Genomic DNA, 23,631 nt, shown 5'->3' on the forward strand with positions numbered 1-23,631 from the left:
TCTCGATCTGGTTAATTCATATTTCACAAGAGAATTCAATTAAATAAAAGTTCAAACTTTTGTTAATTTATTTTTTTAATATATATTTATAGAATTACGACATATTTATCTTATTTCATTCTCGCGTTTGACTCAAATTTCTAAAATCGATTAGAATCATATATATTATCATTGATATATTATATATCGTTAATGATATATCATTCGAAGCGTTTAATGATACGTTGATATATCATTCGAATCAAACGCCGCAAATGAAAACTCGGGCTCTAATTTAGATTATTTTCTAGTATAAACCTTTCTTGGTGAAGAGATGTGACTTTTTTGTCGGGGAAAACCCATAAACCGCATAATCCATCATGATAAATCATTAAGAATTTGACTGAAAACTTAAGCGGAAGCGTACCTGAAGCCATAATCCTGAATTCTTTAGAACGTGTCTTGATCTTCCAGATCTACGCGCTCTTTCCTTGAGAGAATCCTTTAGTTTCTCTTCAGAACTATTTTCTTATTGGGGGAGAGAATAGTGAAAGTGATAACGCGAGATCTGGGGACCATGACCCATATTTATAGATAATGTTTATCAATATTTTCTGATATTTCTGTTTTAGCCCATCATAAAAACAGAAATACACTTATGTCTCTACACATTAAAGGCCCACAGCCCATTAGATACATTAAAGCCCAATAACCCGAAACAATAGTTGATCACTTTATTTTGGGCTTAACTTAATAGACAACCCACAACACATAATTATTCATATATAAGCCCATATAAATAAATTGATCCAACAATCTCCCACTTGGGCTATATGTGCAACTTTATAATTATGTTTGTGAAAATAACCTTATGAGCTCAAAATTGTTGTCATTCCGAAATGTATCTATAACCAATCCGGTCCATTAATCACATCAACATAGGATCAAAGCAGTCTTCGCTACACTCAAGGTAACTAGACCCATCAATGGTCACATATGCCAACACAACTGAATGACATGGATCATGAAGTGGATATGTAGCATGGAAATTTCATGCAATGTGACCGTAACATGCCTATTTCCAACTGGTCCTCCCTTTAACCTTATCGAGATCAAACTTTAAATCATAATTAGAGTGTGATTTAACTTGAAATTTATTTCCTGCAGAAAATAAATTTACATAACTGTAACTGAAAATGTCTACAATTGAAAAGCATTTAAAATAACAAACTCCCACTAAAACTGGATTTCCTCAATTGACATAACACCCATACTAGCAGTATGCTCATGAAACTGTTTGGGTGGTAGTCCCTTAGTAAGCGGATCTGCAACCATGGAGTTTGTACCGATATGCTCAATAGACAACTTTCCACTCTGAATTCTTTCTTTAACAACCAGAAACTTGATGTCAATGTGTTTTGACTTCGTTGAGCTCCTATTGTTATTGGAATACATAACTGCTGATTTATTGTCACAATATAATCTTAGTGGCCTTTCAATGCCATCAACAATGCGCAGTCCCGTGACAAAATTTTGCAGCCATATTCCATGATTGGATGTCTCATAACACGCTACAAACTCAGCTGCCATGGTGGAAGAGGCTATAAGTGACTGTTTAGCACTCTTCCAGGAAATGGCACCTCCAGCAAGGAGATAGATGTAGCCCGACGTAGATTTCATACTATCTTGGCATCCAGCAAAATCGGAGTCAGTATACCCAATGATCTCAAGCTGATCCAACCTCCGATATATGAGCATGTAATCTTTTGTTCTCTGTAGGTACCGTAAAACCCTTTTGACTGCTTTCCAATGTTCCACTCCTGGATTACTTAAATATCTTCCCAACATTCCTGACACGTACGCAATATCTGGACGTGTACAAACCTGAGCATACATCAGACTCCCCACTGCAGATGCATAGGGAACCTTCTGCATTTCTTTTTCCTCAAAATCATTCTTTGGGCATTGTTTGAGACTAAATTTGTCTCCCTTAGCCACAGGGGTATCTGTTGGTTTACAATCTTGCATCCCGTATCGCTTGAGAACTTTCTCGATATAGCATTTCTGAGATAATCCAAGAATACCCCGAGAACGATCCCGATGTATCTGAATATCCAGTACAAAAGATGCATCACCAAGATCTTTCATCTCAAAATTCTTAGCTAGAAATCTCTTGGTTTCATGCAACAACTCTATATCGTTGCTAGCGAGCAGAATGTCATCAACATATAAAACCAGAAAAATATGCTTACTCCCACTGAACATATGGTACACACAATCATCAACCAAATTCATCTCAAAACCAAACGAGATGATCACTTGATGAAATTTGAAATACCATTGTCGAGATGCTTGCTTGAGCCCATAGATGGATTTCTTTAATTTGCAAACCATATTATTTGTGTCTTTGGACACAAAATTTTCTGGCTGCACCATATAAATCGTTTCATCAATGTCACCATTTAGAAACGCAGTCTTTACATCCATCTGATGAAGCTCAAGATCGAAATGCGCCACCAAAGCCATTATAATCCTTAAAGAGTCTTTCGAAGAAACCGGAGAGAAAGTCTCTTTATAATCAATGACTTCTTTCTGCGTAAAGCCTTTAGCGACAAGACGAGCCTTATATCTTTCCACATTGCCTTTCGAATCCCTCTTGGTTTTAAATATCCATTTGCAACCAATGGGCTTCGTACCTTTAGGCAATGGGACAAGATCCCATATGTCATTGTCCTTCATGGACTTTATCTCCTCATTCATGGCATCATTCCACTTTTGAGAGTTGGAACTTTCCATGGCTTGACGGAAGTTAATAGGATCATCCTCCATCAATCCAATGTCTGCCTCATGTTCTTGAAGAAATACAATGTAATCATCTGGCACTGCATTTCTCCGCTCTCTAGTGGATCTCCTTAATGACATAGGTTCTGGAGGTGCTTGAGTTTGTTCATCTGGAATGAGAGGATCTCTAATATTGTCTTCCTGTATTGTGTCTTGATCAAAGTGAGGAATATGATCCTGACCAATGTCTAAGACACCTGTGAGAATATTTACATATTCCTCTTCAAAGACAATATCCCTTACTTTATCTCCCCCCGCAAACTCAACATCCTCAAAGAACCTGGCATTTCCTGACTCAAAAATCGACTTACTCGTGGGATCATAAAACTTGTACCCCCTGGATCTTTCAGAGTATCCAATAAAATAACAACTAACCGTCCTTGAGTCCAGTTTCTTTTCATTAGGCTTGTAAGGCCTTGCCTCAGCTGGACATCCCCAAACGTGCAGATGCTTAAGACTGGGCTTTTTACCCGTCCAAAGTTCATAAGGGGTTTTGGTCGCTGCCTTAGTTGGAACCCTGTTAAGGATATATGCTGCGGTCTTTAGTGCTTCTCCCCAGAGTGATTCTGGTAAGGTAGAATGACTGATCATACTCCTCATCATGTCCTTAAGCGTTCTGTTTCGTCTTTCAGCAACACCATTCATAATGGGCGAACCCGGCATAGTGTACTGTGGGACGATACCGCATTCCTCCAGGAATCTAGCAAAAGGTCCTGGACGTTGTTCACCTGAACCGTCATATCTACCATAGTATTCACCACCACGGTCAGATCTAACGCTTTTAATCTTTAAGCCAAGTTGATTTTCAATTTCAGTTTTATAGTTTTTGAACACATCCAATAACTGTGCCTTTTCATGAATGAGATAAATGAAGCCATATCTTGAAAAATCGTCTGTGAACGTTATAAAATACTGTTGACCATTCCAAGAAGCCGAAGGGAATGATCCACAAATATCAGTATGTATAAGTTCTAAGACGCCTGAACACCTGTTGACTTCAAATCTCCTTTTGTTGGTTTGTTTTCCCTTTATACAATTAACACAATTATTAAAATCTGTGTAATCTAAAGGTTCGAGAATTTCGTCTGACACGAGTCTCCTTATTCTCTTTTCAGAGATATGACCCAATCTTTTGTGCCATAACGCAGCTGAATTCTCACTGGTTAATTTTCTTTTAGTGCCTCTACTTGTTTGCAGGGATTCATTAAATGAAGCAATAACATCCAAAGAATAAAGATTATCATATCCTGATAAAGAACCAGAACCAACCAATTTTGAATCGAGAAACAAACTGAATATTCCATTTCCAAAAGAACAAGAATAACCAAATTTGTTCAATGCAGAAATGGAAATCAAATTCCGTCTAAAAGACGGCACAACAAATGTTTCATAAAGATCCAAATATTCCAGTCTTTAACAATAATCTAAATTTTCCTATTGCCTCAACTTCAACTTTGTTGCCGTCACCAACATAGATGAATCTTTCAGCATCACTTGGTTTTTGGCAATCCAGGCAACCCTGCATAGACACACTGATGTGAGTTGTTGCACCAGAATCTATCCACCACGTGTGTCTAGGCACTGAAGTTAAATTAACCTCAGAACAAACCATATTCAGAAGCATACCTTTCTTAGCACGCCAAGCGTGATAATTACTGCACTGCTTCTTCATATGCCCATCACTGCCACAGAAAAAACAAGCAGAACTTTGAGAATCACTAGGATTCTTCTGTTGTTTCTTCGGAGGCTGTGTATCCGCAGCTTCCTTATCCTTTCGTTTCTTTCCTTTAACCTTCGAGGTAGATGCATAATGAGCACTTTCTGTCTTGTCTTGGTTCAATCTTTCCTCTTCCTGGACACTGTGCGGGATGAGCTCATTCAGAGACCAAGTCTCTTTCTGACAGTTATAGCTCACCTTGAACTGGTTAAACTGAGGAGGAAGAGATATTAAAACCAGATGCACCAGAAAGTCCTCAGAGAGGTCAAGCTTCAGTGCTTTCAACCTTGAAGCAAGATGAGACATTTCCATAATGTACTCCCTGATATTGCCCTTACCTCTGTACCTCATTGAAACTAGGCTTGCCAAAAGTGTACCAATTTCATACTTTTCACTTTTAGCAAACCTCTTTTCGAGGTCTTGAAGGAAAGCCTTAGCCATAGCAATGTCGTTAGACATTGTGCCCCTGAATGTTTCTGGAATGGCCCTCTTCATGATCATCATACACATGCGATTCGATCTCTCCCACCTTTCAAACTCACTCTTTTCATCAGAGGTACTCTTATTCGTAACGGCAGAAGGAGAGTCAACCCTTATCGCAAGGTCCAAATCCATGACTCCGAGAACTATCAATAAATTCTCTTGCCATGATTTAAAATTAGAGCCATTTAACATAGGAATAGAATTTATGTTGGAGTGAATATTTGCAGGAGTCAAATCTGAATTGAGAACAAAAAACCAAATATACATGCTCAACCAAATATCCAAATCAAATAATCAATAAATTCAAATAATGTAAACCCCCATAAACAGAATATCGAGCACTTCATTAATGTTTCATCTTTGGACAAAAGATTAACTTGTAAGTGATATCCTGGCGCATCAGTCAAACACTGATAGTAATTATCATGTCAAATAACAACCTTCCTTTGGGCCGATTTATTATTCACATGAAAAACCGAACGACTATCACATGTTTACCACCACAATAGTATATGTGATTATATTAAATATTAACCTTCCTTTGGGCTGATCAATATTCATATAAATTACATATACCCAAAATCATTTTATATTTCAAAATAAAATTAATTTCCATAAAAGAGGTCACTTTGACGACATTTTATTTCAATCAATCAATTTTAAAATACATATAACCTTATCATTATTTGAATTAATCAATATTTAACCTAAACCGAATAAGACTGAACCAAAAAAAAAAAATTTCGGAAAATCTGTACGGGCCGGGTCGGCCCGGTTCCGTACTACCCGACTCGAATCCGTACGATTCGGCTCGACCCGGGTCCGTACGACCCGACCCGAATCCGTACCTTTTAAAAAAAATATTAATCCGAATTTTCGATTTTCCTCTAAAATATTTTGTTGAACAAAAAACGGAAGGAAAATCGAAATCTTATACCAAATCTTTAAAATTTTACAACTAAATCTTTTTACCAAAACTTAAACTTTAAAATATTTGGTTTTCAGATCTGAAACCATATCAAAAAATTTTCAGATCTAAACCAAAATAATTTTCAGATCTGAAACCGTATCAAAATATTTTCAGATCTGAAAACATATCAATGTATTTTACAGATCTGAAGCCATATCAAAAAAATTTAAACAAAATTTTATTTTTCAGATCTGGATCCAAATAGTATCCAAAAACTTTAAACAAATCTCAATGATTCAAACATGAATGGCTCTGATACCACTTGTTGGGGAAAACCCATAAACCGCAGAATCCATCATGATAAATCATTAAGAATTTGACTGAAAACTTAAGCGGAAGCGTACCTGAAGCCATAATCCTGAATTCTTTAGAACGTGTCTTGATCTTCCAGATCTACGCGCTCTTTCCTTGAGAGAATCCTTTAGTTTCTCTTAAGAACTATTTTCTTAATGGGGGAGAGAATAGTGAAAGTGATAACGCGAGATCTGGGGACCATGACCCATATTTATAGATAATGTTTATCAATATCTTCTGATATTTCTGTTTTAGCCCATCATAAAAACAGAAATTACACTTATGTCTCTACACATTAAAGGCCCACAGCCCATTAGATACATTAAAGCCCAATAACCCGAAACAATAGTTGATCACTTTATTTTGGGCTTAACTTAATAGACAACCCACAACACATAATTATTCACATATAAGCCCATATAAATAAATTGATCCAACATTTTTAACTTGTAAAATTTCCTAACTATAATGTGCACAACATGCTCCATGATTTCACCTTGATGTTTTCCACACTTGGTGTATCTGCTGCACCACACTGTATTCTGTCACGCAGTGTATCAAATCACCTAAATAACGAAACCCACTGATGTAATTAACAAGCGAGAGAATAAAATCGTAGCGATGTATATCAAATATACGCTGTACAATTTTGTGTGAATGCCATGCATTTTTTCATGTGATGCATATAATGTGGATTACAAAATGGAGCACCGGAATTTGAAGGACAGAGGAATAAATCTAGGCAGCAGATTGAAAATTGGTGCACAGTAACTCGGACGAAATGAAGTGCGAAGCGAAGCAGATTTCTCGTGAGAAAGGAAGTATGTTGGGTCATCGGTTTTTCTCGTGTCCAAAACGCAGCGGAAGTTTTAAAATTTTATTTTGACATTCAAAATTTTCTTTGGACATTTTAAATTAAATAAACATTTATAGGAAATTAGAAAATTTTACTTTTAGTTAGAGGACGTAGCTCTTGTTGAATTTCCCTACGAACTTTCTTCGATCTCCGAATCAGGTCCACGACCGGACTATTTGTTCATCTTCTAAGTTACACTAAAAAATTAGAAGATATTTTACCTAGAGATCAAGAAAACAAAATAGTTCAAAAACCATTTTTGAGAGCAAAAACTTTCTTGCAAAATAATAATGATTTCGAGAGCTCCTTCTTTCTTCAATTTTGAGTGAATCTCTTTGCCATTCTGAAAAAAATTCTCGAATGCATGTATATAATTAAAATAAAAAAATGTTCTAATTATATTTCTAACCTTTCTTTTTACTTAATTAATCCAGTTAATTAAGATGACTAAAGATTCTAAATCCATGCTATATTAAATGCAATATCAAATATTAATACATATATTTTGAGAATATCATGCATTAATATTATTTTGCTTTGTGTGCAAGTTTCTAAAATTATAGTATCATGAATATTTCCATATTACATAAATCAATACCATATTTTATAAAAAATTAATGGACTGTATTTTAACTTATTAAAATACAATTTAATCATTACTTTAATAAATTTGTGTGATGAGCTTATACTCTTACAAGCCCATGATCCATGCCCCCATTATATTAATCTCATCATAATCCCGATCGACGATCAAATATCATCGATGCTACAATTTCAACTTGTTTGTTATTATGATGCATACTTTAATTTCGAGATCACCAATGTTTAAATAAGGCATGTGCACTTCCTTTGACTGTCTTTAGCATTCAAGTTCTCAAAATTTCTATAAGCTTTTATAAACATTATTTATAAGCTTATCGGTTGATCATATCAAAACTATTTCTTATAAATTCAATGAGTTGAATTTATTATCTCAACATGAACAATTAAACCAGTGCTTGTGTGACCTTCAATGGTTCAGGGATATAGCTAGTCGTGGGTTCACAACTCTTTGTGATTCAGGACAATTTCCTTTATTTGGGCTTACCTTAATTTGCTCACATTTCATGCACTAAAATTTGATCATGAGAATGTCAGAAACCATTTTTTGATTAAACTCATCGAATTATGGTAAGAGCATCTAGTAGCATCGCCCCATGATTCCCTAGGTATCACTGATTAGTGTCAGCATGAACCAGTCGATTATGATTAACGTACAGTACGATCCATTCATCTCATATATCCCGATCGAATCTGCAACCATTGATTCATCGAAGGTTGCATATTAATTCGATAGCTATGTGATACAATTATGAAATATTCATACTGTCATCGCATGCACAACTAGGGAACTATTTCCCTAATGTACATCTCACACTCTGGACAGAGATTTCATGCACTACTATTTCGTTAGATCATATAGGATATTCACACCCGTAAGTAAGCAGTGAATCCCAGATTACAATACACTGGCTCCTACACATTTCGCAATTACACCTAACATCGCCACCTTGTGATCCCCGCGGAGTCGGTAACAAGTCAAAATACAATCCTAGTATGTAGAAGCCTCCGTGTTGTCCCGAGTCAAAAGAACTAATCATGTACAATCACAACTACAGACTTTTCCTCTCAATGAATGATAACCACTTGGAAAGTCCGAGGGAAGGTTGTTCGGTACAATTATCGTATAATTACCCATCTGTATGATTGGACATCTCTATGCCCATACCATGAAACACGGTACACAACATCACAGATGCTAGTCTCAATCTCAAGCGACCTTTATCCTTGTCTTAGGCAGTTGAATCGACTAGGAACAAATTTAGAATATACAGTGTCTACAAATGAGTTTCAATATCGAATTACAATTCATTTGTATTAAAGTATAATCAAGGATTTTATCTATGCTGATTGCATGAGTATACAGATAAAGTAAAATGAAACATAAAACGTTAAATTATATTAAAATAAAGATTGTTTATTACACTTGAGTCAATAAATTCTCTAGCCAACCGTTGGCTTGCAGGGCATCTACTCTAACAATCTCCCACTTGCATAGAGCCAATTACCCATAAACTTTAATCACATTGTTTCGTGATGCTTCTCAAACAATAGTCCTAACAAGTGCTTTGTAAGTGGATCAACAGCGTTATCTGCAGAGGCGACTCTTTTGACTGATATATCTCCACTTCCCACAATCTCCCGGATGATGTGGAATTTCCTCAGTATAAGTTTGGATCGCTAATGAGACCTTCGTTCCTTTGCTTGTGCAGTGGCACCAGTGTTGTCGCAGTACACCGGGACTGGATCAACTCCATTAGGAATAACGTCCAACTCTTGGACGAAAATTCTCATCCAAACTGCCTCTTTGGCTGCAGCAGATGCAACAATATATTCAGCTTCAGTGGTGGAATCCGCAACGCTGTCTTGCTTGGAACTCTTCTAAGAGACAGCTGCACCATTGAGCATGAATACAAAAACAGAGGTCTATTTCGAATAATCTACATCACTTTGGAAGCTAGAATCAGTGTAACCTTTCAATTTTAATTCTCCATTCTCATATGCCATGAACAAGTTCTTAGTTCTCTTTAGGTATTTAAGAATATCTTTCATGGCCTTCCAATGCATTGGACCAAGGTTCGCCTGATATCTGCTTGTAACACTCAGAGCGTAAGTAACATCAGTGCGTGTTGATATCATACCATACATGATACTATCAATGGCTAACGCATATGGAATACGTGTCATTATCTCTATCTCTTCATTAGTCTTGAAGCACATTGCTTTGGATAGAGTAACACCATGACACACTTGCAAGTATCCTCTCTTGGACTCTTCCATAAAGAATCTTCTCAGAATGGTATCGATATAAGTCGCTTGGGTGAGCCCCAGCATTCCCTTTGATCTATCTCTATAGATTTGTATTCTCAATACATAGAATGCTTCACACATGTCTTTCATGGAGAATTTATTTGCTAACCATACTTTAGTCGATTGCAGTAATTGTACATTATTCCCAAATAGGTTTTTAGGAATTACATATGAGTAGGTCTCTTGTGAGACGGTCTCACGAATCTTTATCTATGAGACGAGTCAACTCTACAGATATTCACAATAAAAAGTAATATTTTTTTATGGATGAACCAAATAAGAGATCTGTCTCACAAAATACGACCCGTGAGACCGTCTCACACAAGTTTTTGCCATTAACCATATTACAAAACTCGTCTTTTACGTCATTTTCTTTTTTTAATTCTAAAAAGTTTCATAAAATGTATACAAAATACTACATGTCACAAAAGATGTGGAGTTAAATTAATTGATTTTTTTATACATCACATATAAATGAATTTTTTAACTAATTTAACGGCTGCTCAAGTGAGATTTGAACTCAAGACCATATAGATCTTGGGTCTCACCTTTTATCACTGTGCCAAGGGATTGCATTGCATCACTTAGGTAATCTGCAACAATCTATTTGGGTAAATAAATATATGATTCTAACATGTATTTAAAATGAATCAAAAAAATATAGTACACAAGAATGGAAGTCAAATCTCCCAAGTCACACTACCCACACCCTTTATTAACAAATGAAAGAATATATCATCCCTGCACAGATTAACAACATTTGAACAATAATTCAACAACAAAATGGGCATATAATCACCCCATTCTCATTACATTCCGAGCAAATTATTGCCTCAAAACCTCCTTCGACCATTATTTTATGGCTGCCATTGCAATTAAAACACACAATGAACCTTATCCCACCACACCCTTCACAAGGCCCTTCACTCCTATCAATTGGAATCCCTTCAAAAAGTGGCCTTAGTTTCCCCAATTCATGCAATGACAACACTTCTTCGGCTCCTCCTATGTATCTTCCCTTTATAAACAATCTTGGGGGAACTTCTTTGGTACCCAAAATCACCCACAGTTCTTCCTTAAACTCCGAATGCATTGATATGTCTCTCTCCCAGAACAAGATTCTAAGATTTTCTAACAAAGATCTGATCCTATGGCAGTCCTCGAATGTTTTTCGTACCCCTCTTAGGCCGGTTGTGTAAAGAACGACTGAGTCGCTCCCCCCTGGTGGGCACTTCTCTTCAAATTCATGTAGGGGATCGGTGGTTTCCTCCAATTTTCGGGATTTTATTGGGGGTTGTTCAGTACCATCATTTTCTTGGAAGAATTTTACCATATTTCTTGATCTCCTCTCTGCTTCTAGGGCCTTAACTTCCATAACCGCCTGCTCGAAAGCTGCAAGAAGTTTGGGATCAAAAAGGGTCCTCGAATCCAAATCTGGCCGCCTGAAAGACGACACATCAATCTCTGATAAAGGAACCGTTTCCCTCTGGATTTCCCGGAGTTCATTACCCTCCAAGATCTCATCTTTGGACCTCCATGTATTGATTAACCACGAATTTTCTTTCGAATCATTGAGGTTTTTCTCCTTCATTTCCGGCCGGATATTTTCTTTATCATCACTATCGGCCGGAAATTTCAATTCTTGATCATCATCAAGGCCTTTCATAAGCTCTGGTACATCAACGATACTAGGTTCTTCAACTTGAAACTTGTCATCAAATAGTTGGTTTACAGGTTTTTTCTGAATGGCCATCAAAGGCGAACCAGTCGCGGGACCCTTAATCGAATTGGATGTATAAAAACCATAATCTAACACATTTACCTGAAGGATTCTCTCAGTTTTCAAGTACCCAATTTCTTTGATTGTCTGAAATTTCTTCATCAGCTTCCCTTTGACTCCTTTCATTTTTTGTCCACCTCTACTGATTCAGATATGCGAATTCTGAGGTGGGATCCAAGATTTTGAGCTATTGAGAAACAGAATCCGAGGGACGATCAAGAGTTTAAAATGGATTTTACAGGTTTGAGGATTAAAAAGAAACAAAATTTTGTTGGGTGTGGATGCAAGAGAGGAGATAATGTGGCAGGCGTCAACGGCTAGAAAGATATGCAGTTCCTTCTTTTATTTGAAAACGATTAGGTGGGAAACGGTGCATTGAGCTGGTTTGCCGATTAATTACCATTATTTTTCATTTTTTTAAGGTCAAATTTCATATTTATATCATCTATACTATATTATCAAGTTTGAGATGTCTAAAATAACTAAATTTTGATGTCATGATCTATTTAATAATTATATATATAAAAAGAGTCTTAAAAATTTAAAGCAAATCACATTGTCATAGTCTGTTTCAATAATTATATATATAAATAAAGTGTTAAAATTTTAAAGCAAGTCACATGTAGCTCAGCGGATAGATCTTTAGTTTTCTAAGCATTAGGTTGTAAGCTCAATTTTTAATTGATTTTTTTTTTTAAATTCATATATCAAAATTGCAGTATAGTTTCTCAGTATTTCTTATAATTATATTTTAATCTGCATTTAAATATAAACAAAATAAATTATAAAAGATATTGTATAAGACGTGCATCAATACATTAGTTTTAATTTCATTCAAGTGGCATATTTAAGGCGCATTGCACTTCTAAATTTTATGAAATCCGATTTCTTTAAATTTTCATATGTGGCCGGTTTTTAAAAAGAATTCAAAGAGGCGGGGAATATTTCATCCCTACCTTGTAGGGCACTGCCCCCATGAGAAGATCAAAGACCCAATTTTAACCACGCATATGTGGGGTCCATCAATTTCTTTAAAATCAATGGCCCAGATCCTGTGGAGGCACTGCCCCCCAGGTAGCATCGACACTACTGTATATGAGATTTTTTCTTAACCGTCACGCACACTACAAAATTATTAACTGCCATCTATGAAACTTATTCTTCTTCTTCTTCTTTAAATTTGAATGACATGCCTGATACATCTCTCTATTTCATTTTAATTTCCATACAGATTTCGACTTCGATTCAGGGCTTTACGATGTGAACCAAGTGTCGAGAGGGGAATATGATAGTTGCAGCACAAATCAACCCTTCAGGGCCTTCGTGGATGGACCAGCTGTAGTTGATGTTACAGAAAAGGGGGTATTCTATTTTATATGTAATATTTCCAATTACTGCAGATTGGGGCGACAAGTCCGTGTTATTGTTGAAGAAAAGGTCATAGATATTGCACCGAATTTGAGCCCATCTCCTCTCCCTCTCCCTCTCCCTCTCCCCTCCCTCAGCTAATAGTCCATATTCTTCTCAAGCACCTAGTGTTCACTGGATTGAGTGCAAGCAAAATGTTGGTGAATTTTGAATATAATACTGAACTTGATTGCTATGTAATTCGATGCACCGGTTTGATGCTCATACAAGTTCTGTCGGTTCTCGCTCATTTGATTTATCATGAAGATAATGTCCGCAAGTTAGGTCTAACTAGGCAATCGTTTAATGGTGCTGGTGCTTTTTGTTTGTTTAAAATAACTTGTACATTGTTTCAGGGGATAAAGTTCTGATTTTTAAAAACTCAAATTGAAAGATATGGCAACTATTCGAGTTCTGATTTTAAAAAGATGGCTCGGTTTAAGTTGATGATTCAAATCGGACATCAACAAAATATATTTATTCTAACATTTGCTTTCGTTTTATCACGAGTTCTGTATGTTTCACATCATCCAATACCAATATTTGTGTCAAACAACCATGAAAATTCAGAATACCTATATAGGGACAGACGAAATATTACATTTGATATTTAACAAAGGTCTGCAACTCGATCTCTAACCTCGGAGTGATGCTTGAGGAACAGAAAGTAATCCTAGTTCATCCACAGCCTGTCAAGCAGAAAAGTGTCTCAAGGATAGGATAGAGATGGCCGTAACAAAATATACAATAACAAGAAATGGTGCATAAAATTTAGAATAATGCATAAACCTACAAACTGCGATGCCCAGGTCCCCTCACGTATTTCTCTTTCAGGCACATTTTAATGTATTTTTCGAATAATATACACTGCAGGAGGTGTTGCTCTTGTATATGGTGCATTGCGATTAAACTTGGTTCTTATTTCAAACTAATGAGATAGGATATATCACATAAATTTTACAATTGTTATTCCTCCTGTGCCAAAACTCAAGCTTTGAAATGATAAAAAAACAGTAGACCGGGGTACTCAAAGACGTAGACATGATAAGTAACCTTATACAAATAAGGTTATCTTCCAATTATCTCTCGAACATCAGTGAAGATATTTTCAAATATGCAAAATAAAATTAGCTAAAACTACTGCAATCTAGCATAACAAAAAACAACTTTTACAGGAAGAAGAAAAAAGAAAAGAAAAGAAAAAACTTTTGATTTGGGAAAAAAAAGTTACCTGCACATTTGCTTTGCCCGTTGGTGCTGATGGAAAATCGAGTTCTGCTTGCTTGTCAGGTTGAAGATATGCAGGGACTCCATCACTTTCAGTTTCAAAACTCATGTCTGCTTCTAGAGCATCAAGCTCTGAATAAACATACAAAAAATGTTCATTCAAGGAATGCAGAATCTCTGAAGCATCCAAAGACACCACTTAGCCTGAAACCTAGCATAGCATGCCGGTGAGAATTAGGAAGAAATTCTAGCTCTCCCCGTGCACCAAGTTGTTGGGCTCCAGATCCCCTGATTCAGATTTATATTCCTCTACTACTTTAAAGGCTTGGATGTGTGATCCATGTTTCATTTAGTGGAAGAATCTGATACTTACACTTACATGCAAAAAGAAGCAAGAGTGACATCATTTATTCACTCTGTTCCGGAGATTAAATTTTCTTCTCTTTCCGAGGATTTGATGATTGCAGCAAAACTTAGAAACAAACATTTAGCTAATGTTTATTGTCTAATGGGACACATAAATTCAAAGCAAGTACTTTAATATATGTCACTCAACATCAAATCAAAACAATTATTATCACCATCAATTGATTAGAGGGTATAAAAACATCTTTTTGCACATTTACAAAGCAAGAAAGATAAGAATTTATCACATGAACCCCTCGATGGAAATTTGAAGACGGGTGGTCGATCATCTTAATATAGCACAATGTTTGGAATAAGAACCAAGTTTATCATTAGATGGAATGAAAGCATAAGCAGCTTAAATTTTCATATTCTCATTATTTATCCAGAAGTACAATTCTAGTATTTCATCAATGCAAACAATCACATCGATCAACACCCTTCATCAAAATACAAAAATGCTATTGATTTCGAATAATAAAGGGAGTTTAGATTCAACTTTACCATACAACAGTTCATCCTCATCAACGTCATCAGGTACATTATAGCTTCTACCAAGAGACTCTTGGAGGTCATTGCTCACATCCATGAGGTCCAACATTTCATCTTGTAAGTACTACAAAAAATCAAATTCCACTAGGAAATATAAGAAAAATATCAAACAAAAAATCCTTTGCTTAAATGAGAAAGGGTGTTAGGAGTGAGGCACAAACATCTACATCTTGAATTTTCACAGTCTTCATCATTCCTTTGAGCTCTTTATTCGCCGACTTCAAAGCAGACATCTTGAAAACATGTGATGTAACTAGTTATAAATAGCATAAGTGATAAACAAATGTATCTGAGTTTCTAAAAGTGCCAACCAAGAAAACATTTGCATCTTTGATAGGCACATGATAGCATATCAGATTACTACTGCAGGATTAGTCACAAAATATCACAACAGAAGTCCCCTTCTTCATGACAAATGGGTGATCCCCCTACCTCTAAGGAGGTAGGCAGCAGTTACCAATCACGTTACAGAATAAGCTCCGCCTCACAAGTCTTGAACTTTTCCCTGTGGGGTGCTAACAAGGAAAAGACATTGTTCTGTGAATTTGATGAACCCAGAAAAGTGATACTCGATGACAGGATCATAATTTGTTCTATAAGGTATTCATCACAAAGCTCCAGAATTGACAGGCTAAATGCAAAGAGTAAAACAAACATAAAGAAAACAATTTGCTTTAGACCACAACAAAACAAATGTTCTAAACCATAAAATAAGTCAACAGTAGATCAATATCATGCAGAAGATCTGTTGATCAGGGCTGTGGATACATAAACAACACAATCTATAATACAAATATCTATGACATTCCATTTCTACAAAACGCATATCCGAAAATTGAACAAAACCATTTAATTCTCCTAGAAAAAACCATGGGAAAACGGGGAATGGATTGAGTGTGCATTTTGACATGGAATCATCAAGGAGAACACAGCAAATGGAAGATCTCTAAAACATACTGTTTGTTGGGCATCTTTGATTCCATCTGCCGCAAAGGCAACTTGATCTAGGTTGAATGTCTGATTGAATAGCATATCGCGTTGACCTTCATACCTGTTCGAATAAATTTCAAAAACTGTTAATTTTATTAAAACGTGAGTGACCTGACACTATTTGTATGTTGCAATTCAAGTAATACGTAAAGTGTGTTTTAGTGGATGTTAACTTCCTTAATATTGCGCACTGGCAATCAACAAAATACCAAGCTTTTTTTCATCCTCCATCTTTATTTTCAGAACACATCGGGCTCGAAAAATTGAAAAGAGTTGTGAAGACTCAAATCCAACACTTTCACTAAACGACAAACTGCTTTCCGACCCCGTACTTCACATCAGCTGGGTCAAACAGTTCGTAAGATAAATAAAGGGTTATGTTCACTAGGTCGGTTTTGAGCCTAACTAAAACAGGGAAACAGACTGGGTGATGGGAACCAACAGTTGACATATGAGCTGGATTTCTAATCATCGATGCAGATAAACAAAGGGTTATGTTTACTACAGAAGTTTTGATCCAAAATAAAACAGGGCAACAGAGTGGGTGACGAGATCAACAGTTCGCATCTGAGCTGGATTTCAAATCATCATTGTAGATAACTTCGGACTGGAGCCTAGCTTCCAACTTCTTATAATCAAAGGTACAAACATATAAAAATCAAATCCAATGAAACCCAATGCTCGGCGATCGACTTTCTTTAAGAAATCACTTATATCGCCTCATGTCAAAATGAAAATTACCCATCTAAACCGTTAGCAAGAAGAATAATTCGATTACCAAAATGTGGACAGAGTAGCAACGGAAACTAATAACCAATTACATAAAGGAAGTAACTCACATTCTCTTTTGCTTGAGAACCCTCGTGGCTCTAGCTTTGACAGCTTCTTGTGCTGGACCGGGTCGAGTTTTCTTGATCTGATCTTTGTATCTAGCAAGTTCAGTATCAAGTTTTTTTATCTTCTCGTCAATAGTATCACCTCTTTTATTTATCTGAAATTAAAGTCATCTGCGCATGATTAGTTATCCAACAGAGTAATTACTCAACTACGGAACAAAATCACACAAATTTGATTCGCTAGAGAAAAATATAGAATGGTGAGTCTACGAAGAGAAACACGTGTTCATAAGGGGGCACGAATTACATTTATGTCTGGAAACTACAACCAAACTTAAACCAGAAAATCAGCAATACTGATACCAGAGAAATACATTAAATGCCATATGGACGCTAATGCACAGAACAGAGATCGACTCATAAAATTCGACAAAAAGACAACCACGGCAATTCGGTGAATCCCCCAAACCCTTGAGTAAAATTGAATTCAGAATTACTAAAACTACATACCCGGTCGGAGGATTCTTGAAGTGATGGCTGTGGTTCTTTCTCTTTCTTCGCACCAAAAACTCGCCTCATCTTCTCTCTAACCGGAAATGAATGACAAACAAATTTCAAAGGAAATCAACGCAGCGGAACTCCGCTGATCAAACGGAAGCGGTGTAAAAGCAAAAGGAGATCGAATATTTTCGATTTCATCCAAATGGGTCGGGCTTACTCTAATTAGACTCGGATTTGAACCCGATAGGAACCGGATCTATTAAAACAATTAGTTGATATATTATTGAGTATTGACAACAACTATATTCTTATAATTTTAATTAAATTATTTGACAAAGATATGAAACATTAAATATAGTCCGCATATTTTAGATTTAGCACGACAAAATGTTTTAATTTCTTGATTGAAAATTCATAAAAATCTTTTTAAGTGTTTTTATAAAACGAGAAAAATATTAAAAATTTTAGAGTTTAAAACTCTAGTTCGCCGGTTATTATAGCACAGACTATCTCATATTTTCCACACCCGATGTGTGTTTTTATCAAAGGCCAAAAGCTCGGAGAACATCACACTTTTCCAAATATTCCACATGAAAACGCGAAAAATATAGTGTGTTGCTACAAGCTGCAAGAGAATGTAAATCAAACAAGAATTTCGAAAAATACAGTGTGTTTTTTTCATGCACTCACTGCGACGTGCATAACTAAAAAATATGTCAAGAAAGTGTACAAATAGGTACTGAAAGATCCATTCTCGATGTTTCGAATATTTTCTTGCATTCATTTGGTTGCGGGTGATAGTGTGAAATTCAGTTATTCATTTGCAATACTGGTTTATTTCAGTCCACATGTGAAGTAATTCATAATATAAATGTCTTATAATAATTTATTAAAATCTTATTTTCTACCATGTAATGAATATTTTAGTTGTGTAATAAAACTATCAAAAACTGGTATAGATTTTATCACTCAAACCCTTTTCTCAAATTAAGAAAAAATTATAACAATGCTTAGATTTTATATTTAAAATTATAACCACTTAGGCCTTGAACATGAGTTTCGACAATATTTACTTATCTAACAAGGGGCGGAGCCACATGACGGGTGATCCAATTTTTTTTTTAAAAAAAATTCATATGTAAATTTTGTATAATTTTGAAATAATACGATATTAGTCCGGGTATATCAATTTAAAATATTAAGAGATTATAGAGTTTAAAATTCTAATTCGGGCAGGGCCATATTTCTGGCTCCGCCATTGTATCTAACCATCGCACCACACATCTTTCGTGTGTGCAATAGGATGTCACAAATTGAACACTCTCATCTTTAAACTCATTCATAATGCGTATCACACTAAAAGAGGGTTGAATTGATTAAACTTTTCGCATTTCAAGATTCCTAGCAAAACACTCTTTCATGCCAAAAACCATCAATCCTATTCATCTCTGTCTTTATAATGTCTTCAATCAATTTACAGCATCTCCATTCTAAAACAATGATTAGTGCAGCAAATTTGGCCTCTGCTTCCTCATTTTCTTGGGGAAACATGATCCCCTTTCCTCCTATCTCTCCCCACTCTCTGAACATGAAAAGTACCTTGATCACTCCGATATCATCGGCCGGAAACCATTCCTCAGGTACATTGGCATGTTTTTGGTCACCTCCTTGTTATATTTCAAGCACTTTGCTTCGACTAGTGCTCTGTATTTTACTTGTTAAACTTGCACTAACTGAATATATACTGTATTTTTTTGTAATTTAAAGGAATATGGATCGTGTATAAATGGTGAAACATGTGAGAAACATTTAATGGTATAATTAGATATATGCAATATAAAAAATCGGCTACATATCTTTTCATCAGGGGTGGAAACAGAGGTACAACAAAAGGTGGTTTCTGAAACCGATCATTTGAATGCGGGAATTGAAGTTCCTATTCGAAACTCCTATGGCAATTCATTCAGGTATTATAGATTATATTTGCATAAAATCTATAATTTTAGAAAATTGAATCTTAGTTCATTATCTCACATTTTTTTTAAAAAAAATATTGATTTTGTTTTGCAATTTCAGTCAAATAGGATGATTACATGGCATTAGAAGCGTTTGTGTGTGTTGTATCCGTACCTAATCAGCTCCATACGGAAAATGATCAAAATTACAAAAAAATAAAGAAATAGACTAAGATTGAAATTCAAGAAATGAACGGCCAAAATAGCGAAAAGACATATATAATGATTAAACTTTAATAAAATAAATGTTAACTTATTCCAGTATTCTAAAAAACATCTCCTAGACGATGTTAAAAAAATCGGCAGCATAAGGTGCCTAGTCATTGCCTGAGCGGCTCAAAATCTGTCTAAGCAGTCGTCTAATATGATATATAGAATTTTTTTAAAAAAGATTGTTCAGCATATTATTCAATCAATTTATATCGGATGAAGATGAATCTGTCATTAATTTTGAATTTGAATCAGATATAAATGAATTATTAGATAAATATAGATTTGGACAAGAATAATCAGATGTTTAGGTTTTAAAAAAAAGGTCTATAAATGCTAAGCAGTGGGTACTGATTCTGTCTGTGTGTAAAAAATGACAGGGATTATGAAGCCGGAAGTGAAAGAAAAGAGAGCGTGGCGGAAATATATCTACTGAATCATCTCAACCAAACATATGATTTTGTAAGCACACCTGATAATCATTTCATATCAATCATCGTTTGGTCAACACACATATATTCCCAGTGATTGATTAAAAAATAAAGACACTCGTTGAATCGATTGATTTCAGGTGATGGGAATGAGGGAAATATACGGAAAATTGGATAGAATAGAAATGAGCATATGGGAATGCTGCGAGCTTCTAAACCAAGTGGTGGATGAAAGTGATCCTGATTTGGATGCACCGCAGATTCAACATTTGCTGCAAGCTGCCGAGGCCATCAGAAAAGACTACCCCAATCAAGATTGGTTACACTTGACTGCCCTTATTCATGGTAACTACTACTCAAGATCGGTGCGTGTACTTGAACCTCAAATATTAAACTCTCACCACCTTTATTTAAATTAATAATCATATGTTTCCCCCACTAAAAGACTTGTATAAGATTTAAAAATATCAAATATTCAAAATACACAAAAACTAATGTGAGACGGATATTTAATTTGGGTCATTCAGGATATTTTGTCAGGACAATAAAAATATATGAACAAGTAACATTGCACCAAGATAAATGTCTATACATCAATCAAGACCAAACACAGCCAAATAAGTCAAAGTTCACTTTGGATAGAATCTTGGGATTGTGTGTGTTTGAATTAGACTAAATGTAATCTTTTGCCCAATTAAGCAGCTTGTATATATAGATGAATATAGTTTTGTTATGTGACTATGTCGTGTATCAACTATGTTAGTTCAGTGGTGGTATATGTACAGTTTTGTTAAGTTGTCCCCAAACATGTTCACTCATCTAATATATGAGTGTCACCTCAGTAGTGGACACAGAGGTGTGCACGATAAGTGTGCAACATATACCCACCGAACACACTTTATGTGAGCACCGATGAGGTGATACTCAACTATTGAATGTACAATATCACATCAACTATTGAATGTACAATTTTGATATGATTTATTACATCCAATAGATGCTCACGTAAAGTGTGCACGTTGGGTGTATATGTTGCACACTTATCGTCCACACCTCTGTGTCCACTACTGAGGTGACACTCGTCTATTAAATAAGTGAACATGTTAAAAATCTCCGTGTATTGAAATACATCATATGGTCATTTTTCAAAATAAAAGAAGACTAATGTTAGATGACGCAACCCATGGAAGAAAGAGAACACATGTCATATTCTTACCAGGGCCGGGATTTAAAACATGGGAGTGTATATTTTTGGTCCATTTATATAGTTGCACAATTTTTAGGTTAACTTTTAAAGAATAAAATTAATTTTGGACTTAAATAACCTATAATTATTTAATTTTTTCCCCCTGCAAGGCTCTGCCTGAGGCGGAGGTCTCTTAGGCCTCTTCCTCAAGTCTGACTCAGATGAATAAATCGATTCTCCTTCGTTTATATATGAGTAATTATGCGTTTTTATTCGTGTTTGTTTATCTAACTTCTTGACCGACGAAAATTTCGATTATATGAAGTAGTCTTTAGAGATTACAATGAGATTTTGAACTGATTTTGAGTTCTTGACTATTTATGTTCATAATGTCATAGATCTTGGAAAAGTTCTTCTTCTTCCAAGTTTTGGAGGTCTCCCACAATGGGCAGTTGTTGGTGAGAAATTTTATTTTAGAATTTTATGAATATCCATAAAATATTTTATAATATTCTAATATAATAGCCCTATATATCTTGTATATTATGCATAGGTGACACATTCCCTCTAGGCTGCGCATTCGATGAGTCCATTATTCATTACCAGGTACGTATGTCTAACTAATACACACCATGAATGAAATTACCATAGTCTTTTTTTATTGCTCTATAATTTTGCCAAAAGTTAATGATAAATCCGCCTTAGTTATAATAAACAGCAAAATTAGGAGCAGAAATGCATAAATCTGGAGTTTTTTATGCTACATCTGAAGTAGTTATCGTCATATAATGTGGTTCAATTTTGGTCATTCGATCATCAACATGATGTCAACTTCTATTAATACTTGAAAGACACACATATTTTAATAATATTGAGATATATGAATAATTACTCCTCGTCGAACGCAAAATAAATTTATGCAAATATAACCTATAGTAAATGTACCAAAATGGCTTTGCAGTTCTTTAAAGACAACTCTGATCACAAAAATATTGCTTACAACACTAAGTTTGGAATTTATTCCGAAGGATGTGGACTAGACTGTATAAAAATGTCATGGGGCCACGATGACTACATGTACTTGGTATGTATATATATATATATATATATGTATATATATTTTCTCGAGTTCAATAATTTTTTATTTAAAAAAATTCGTTTTAGTCTATGTTATACATATATGTCTTCATATTTCAGGTCGCTAAGGAAAACAATACCACCTTACCATCAGCTGCATTATTTGTTATCCGATATCATTCATTTTATTGTAAGTATTAATATATTGTTGAGGTATAATAATTGTTTATGTTAGGTAGAGCGATTGAATCTTGATGCTTAGGTTGTCATGCAGTTTAAAAGATCTGAGTTGCACAATTATCACCAGCTATAGCTTTTAGTAAAGCGACAAACGCTGGATCCTACATACGTGTGTTTATAGTTAATGTTTGCATATACTTAATTTTAATAATTTTGGGTCAATATGGTAATTAAGCATTGCATGGGTCGGGAGCGTATGGGCACCTAATGAATGAAGAGGATTTTGAAAACTTAAAATGGCTCCAAATATTCAAGTAAGCCTTATTTTTGTTTTATGGGTTTTATTTATTATAATTTATTGTGAATTCAAACTAACGATATATATTGGATGTGAATAATTAAATAAATTGTGGAAGCAAATATGATCTTTATAGCAAAAGCAACGTCAATATTGATGTGGAGAAAGTTAAGCCATACTACATCTCCCTCATTCAGAAGGTGAATTTTCATTTTATTTATAAATTTTTATTATATAATACACGTTTTCTTGATTATATTTGTTTGGAATAATTTAATAAAATGTGGATTTATTATTATTATTATTTCCTCTGATACAGTATTTCCCATCAAAGCTCAAGTGGTGAAAAATCATTCAACCTTTGCATGGCTGGTTTAGAGAATATTTGTGTTTTCTTTTGAAGATTGATATTTTTGTTTTAATGAATGATATTGTATCATTCTCTCTTGAATGAGTTCCGAGAAAATAAATGCACATCGACTTCTA

The 23,631-nt window shown here is 35.1% G+C and overlaps 3 protein-coding genes across 4 annotated transcripts; 1 reads left to right on the plus strand and 2 right to left on the minus strand.

Moving 5' to 3' along the window:
* Positions 1 to 10,701: 10,701 nt before the first annotated feature.
* LOC142524876 (uncharacterized protein At3g28850-like) lies at positions 10,702 to 12,157 on the minus strand. Its single transcript, XM_075629019.1, has one exon. It carries the CDS (start codon positions 11,954 to 11,956, stop codon positions 10,823 to 10,825), a length of 1,134 nt encoding a protein of 377 aa, XP_075485134.1. The 5' UTR covers positions 11,957 to 12,157; the 3' UTR covers positions 10,702 to 10,822.
* A 1,543-nt stretch (positions 12,158 to 13,700) lies between these two features.
* Positions 13,701 to 17,951, minus strand: LOC142524906 (vacuolar protein sorting-associated protein 60.1-like). Its single transcript, XM_075629064.1, has 7 exons — positions 17,758 to 17,951; positions 17,251 to 17,402; positions 16,379 to 16,472; positions 15,583 to 15,654; positions 15,374 to 15,485; positions 14,469 to 14,596; positions 13,701 to 13,926 (listed from the first exon to the last, which is right to left on the minus strand). Exons 1-7 carry the CDS (start codon positions 17,824 to 17,826, stop codon positions 13,873 to 13,875), a joined length of 681 nt encoding a protein of 226 aa, XP_075485179.1. The 5' UTR covers positions 17,827 to 17,951; the 3' UTR covers positions 13,701 to 13,872.
* A 1,144-nt stretch (positions 17,952 to 19,095) lies between these two features.
* On the plus strand, positions 19,096 to 23,631 carry LOC142524619 (putative inositol oxygenase). Of its 2 annotated transcripts, XM_075628657.1 has the most exons (11): positions 19,097 to 19,388; positions 19,616 to 19,715; positions 20,354 to 20,435; positions 20,545 to 20,749; positions 21,989 to 22,048; positions 22,144 to 22,196; positions 22,552 to 22,674; positions 22,788 to 22,857; positions 23,083 to 23,161; positions 23,264 to 23,345; positions 23,465 to 23,631. In XM_075628657.1, the coding sequence occupies exons 1-11, from the start codon at positions 19,208 to 19,210 to the stop codon at positions 23,489 to 23,491; spliced, it is 1,062 nt and encodes a 353-aa protein (XP_075484772.1). In that variant the 5' UTR covers positions 19,097 to 19,207; the 3' UTR covers positions 23,492 to 23,631. The 2 variants fall into 2 exon arrangements, with proteins under 2 accessions (XP_075484773.1, XP_075484772.1); XM_075628658.1 differs by lacking the exon at positions 22,552 to 22,674 and having other exon boundaries at positions 19,096 to 19,388.

This window comes from Primulina tabacum, chromosome 14 (genome assembly GCF_025594145.1).
Source record: "Primulina tabacum isolate GXHZ01 chromosome 14, ASM2559414v2, whole genome shotgun sequence".
NCBI lineage: Eukaryota > Viridiplantae > Streptophyta > Magnoliopsida > Lamiales > Gesneriaceae > Primulina > Primulina tabacum.

Bases quoted from the DNA above. Each gene is read 5' to 3' on its own strand.
- LOC142524876 (XM_075629019.1), bottom strand. From the start codon at position 11,956: ATGAAAGGAGTCAAAGGGAAGCTGATGAAGAAATTTCAGACAATCAAA.
- LOC142524906 (XM_075629064.1), bottom strand. From the start codon at position 17,826: ATGAGGCGAGTTTTTGGTGCGAAGAAAGAGAAAGAACCACAGCCATCA. The intron at 17,403-17,757 runs GTATGTAGTTTT...CTTTAATTTCAG, and splicing joins TTCAAGAATCCTCCGACCGG to ATAAATAAAAGAGGTGATAC. The intron at 15,486-15,582 runs GTTTGTGCCTCA...GATTTTTTGTAG, and splicing joins TGAAAATTCAAGATGTAGAT to TACTTACAAGATGAAATGTT.
- LOC142524619 (XM_075628657.1), top strand. From the start codon at position 19,208: ATGTCTTCAATCAATTTACAGCATCTCCATTCTAAAACAATGATTAGT. The intron at 20,750-21,988 runs GTAACTACTACT...ATAATGTCATAG, and splicing joins CTTGACTGCCCTTATTCATG to ATCTTGGAAAAGTTCTTCTT. The intron at 22,858-23,082 runs GTAAGTATTAAT...ATGGTAATTAAG, and splicing joins CCGATATCATTCATTTTATT to CATTGCATGGGTCGGGAGCG.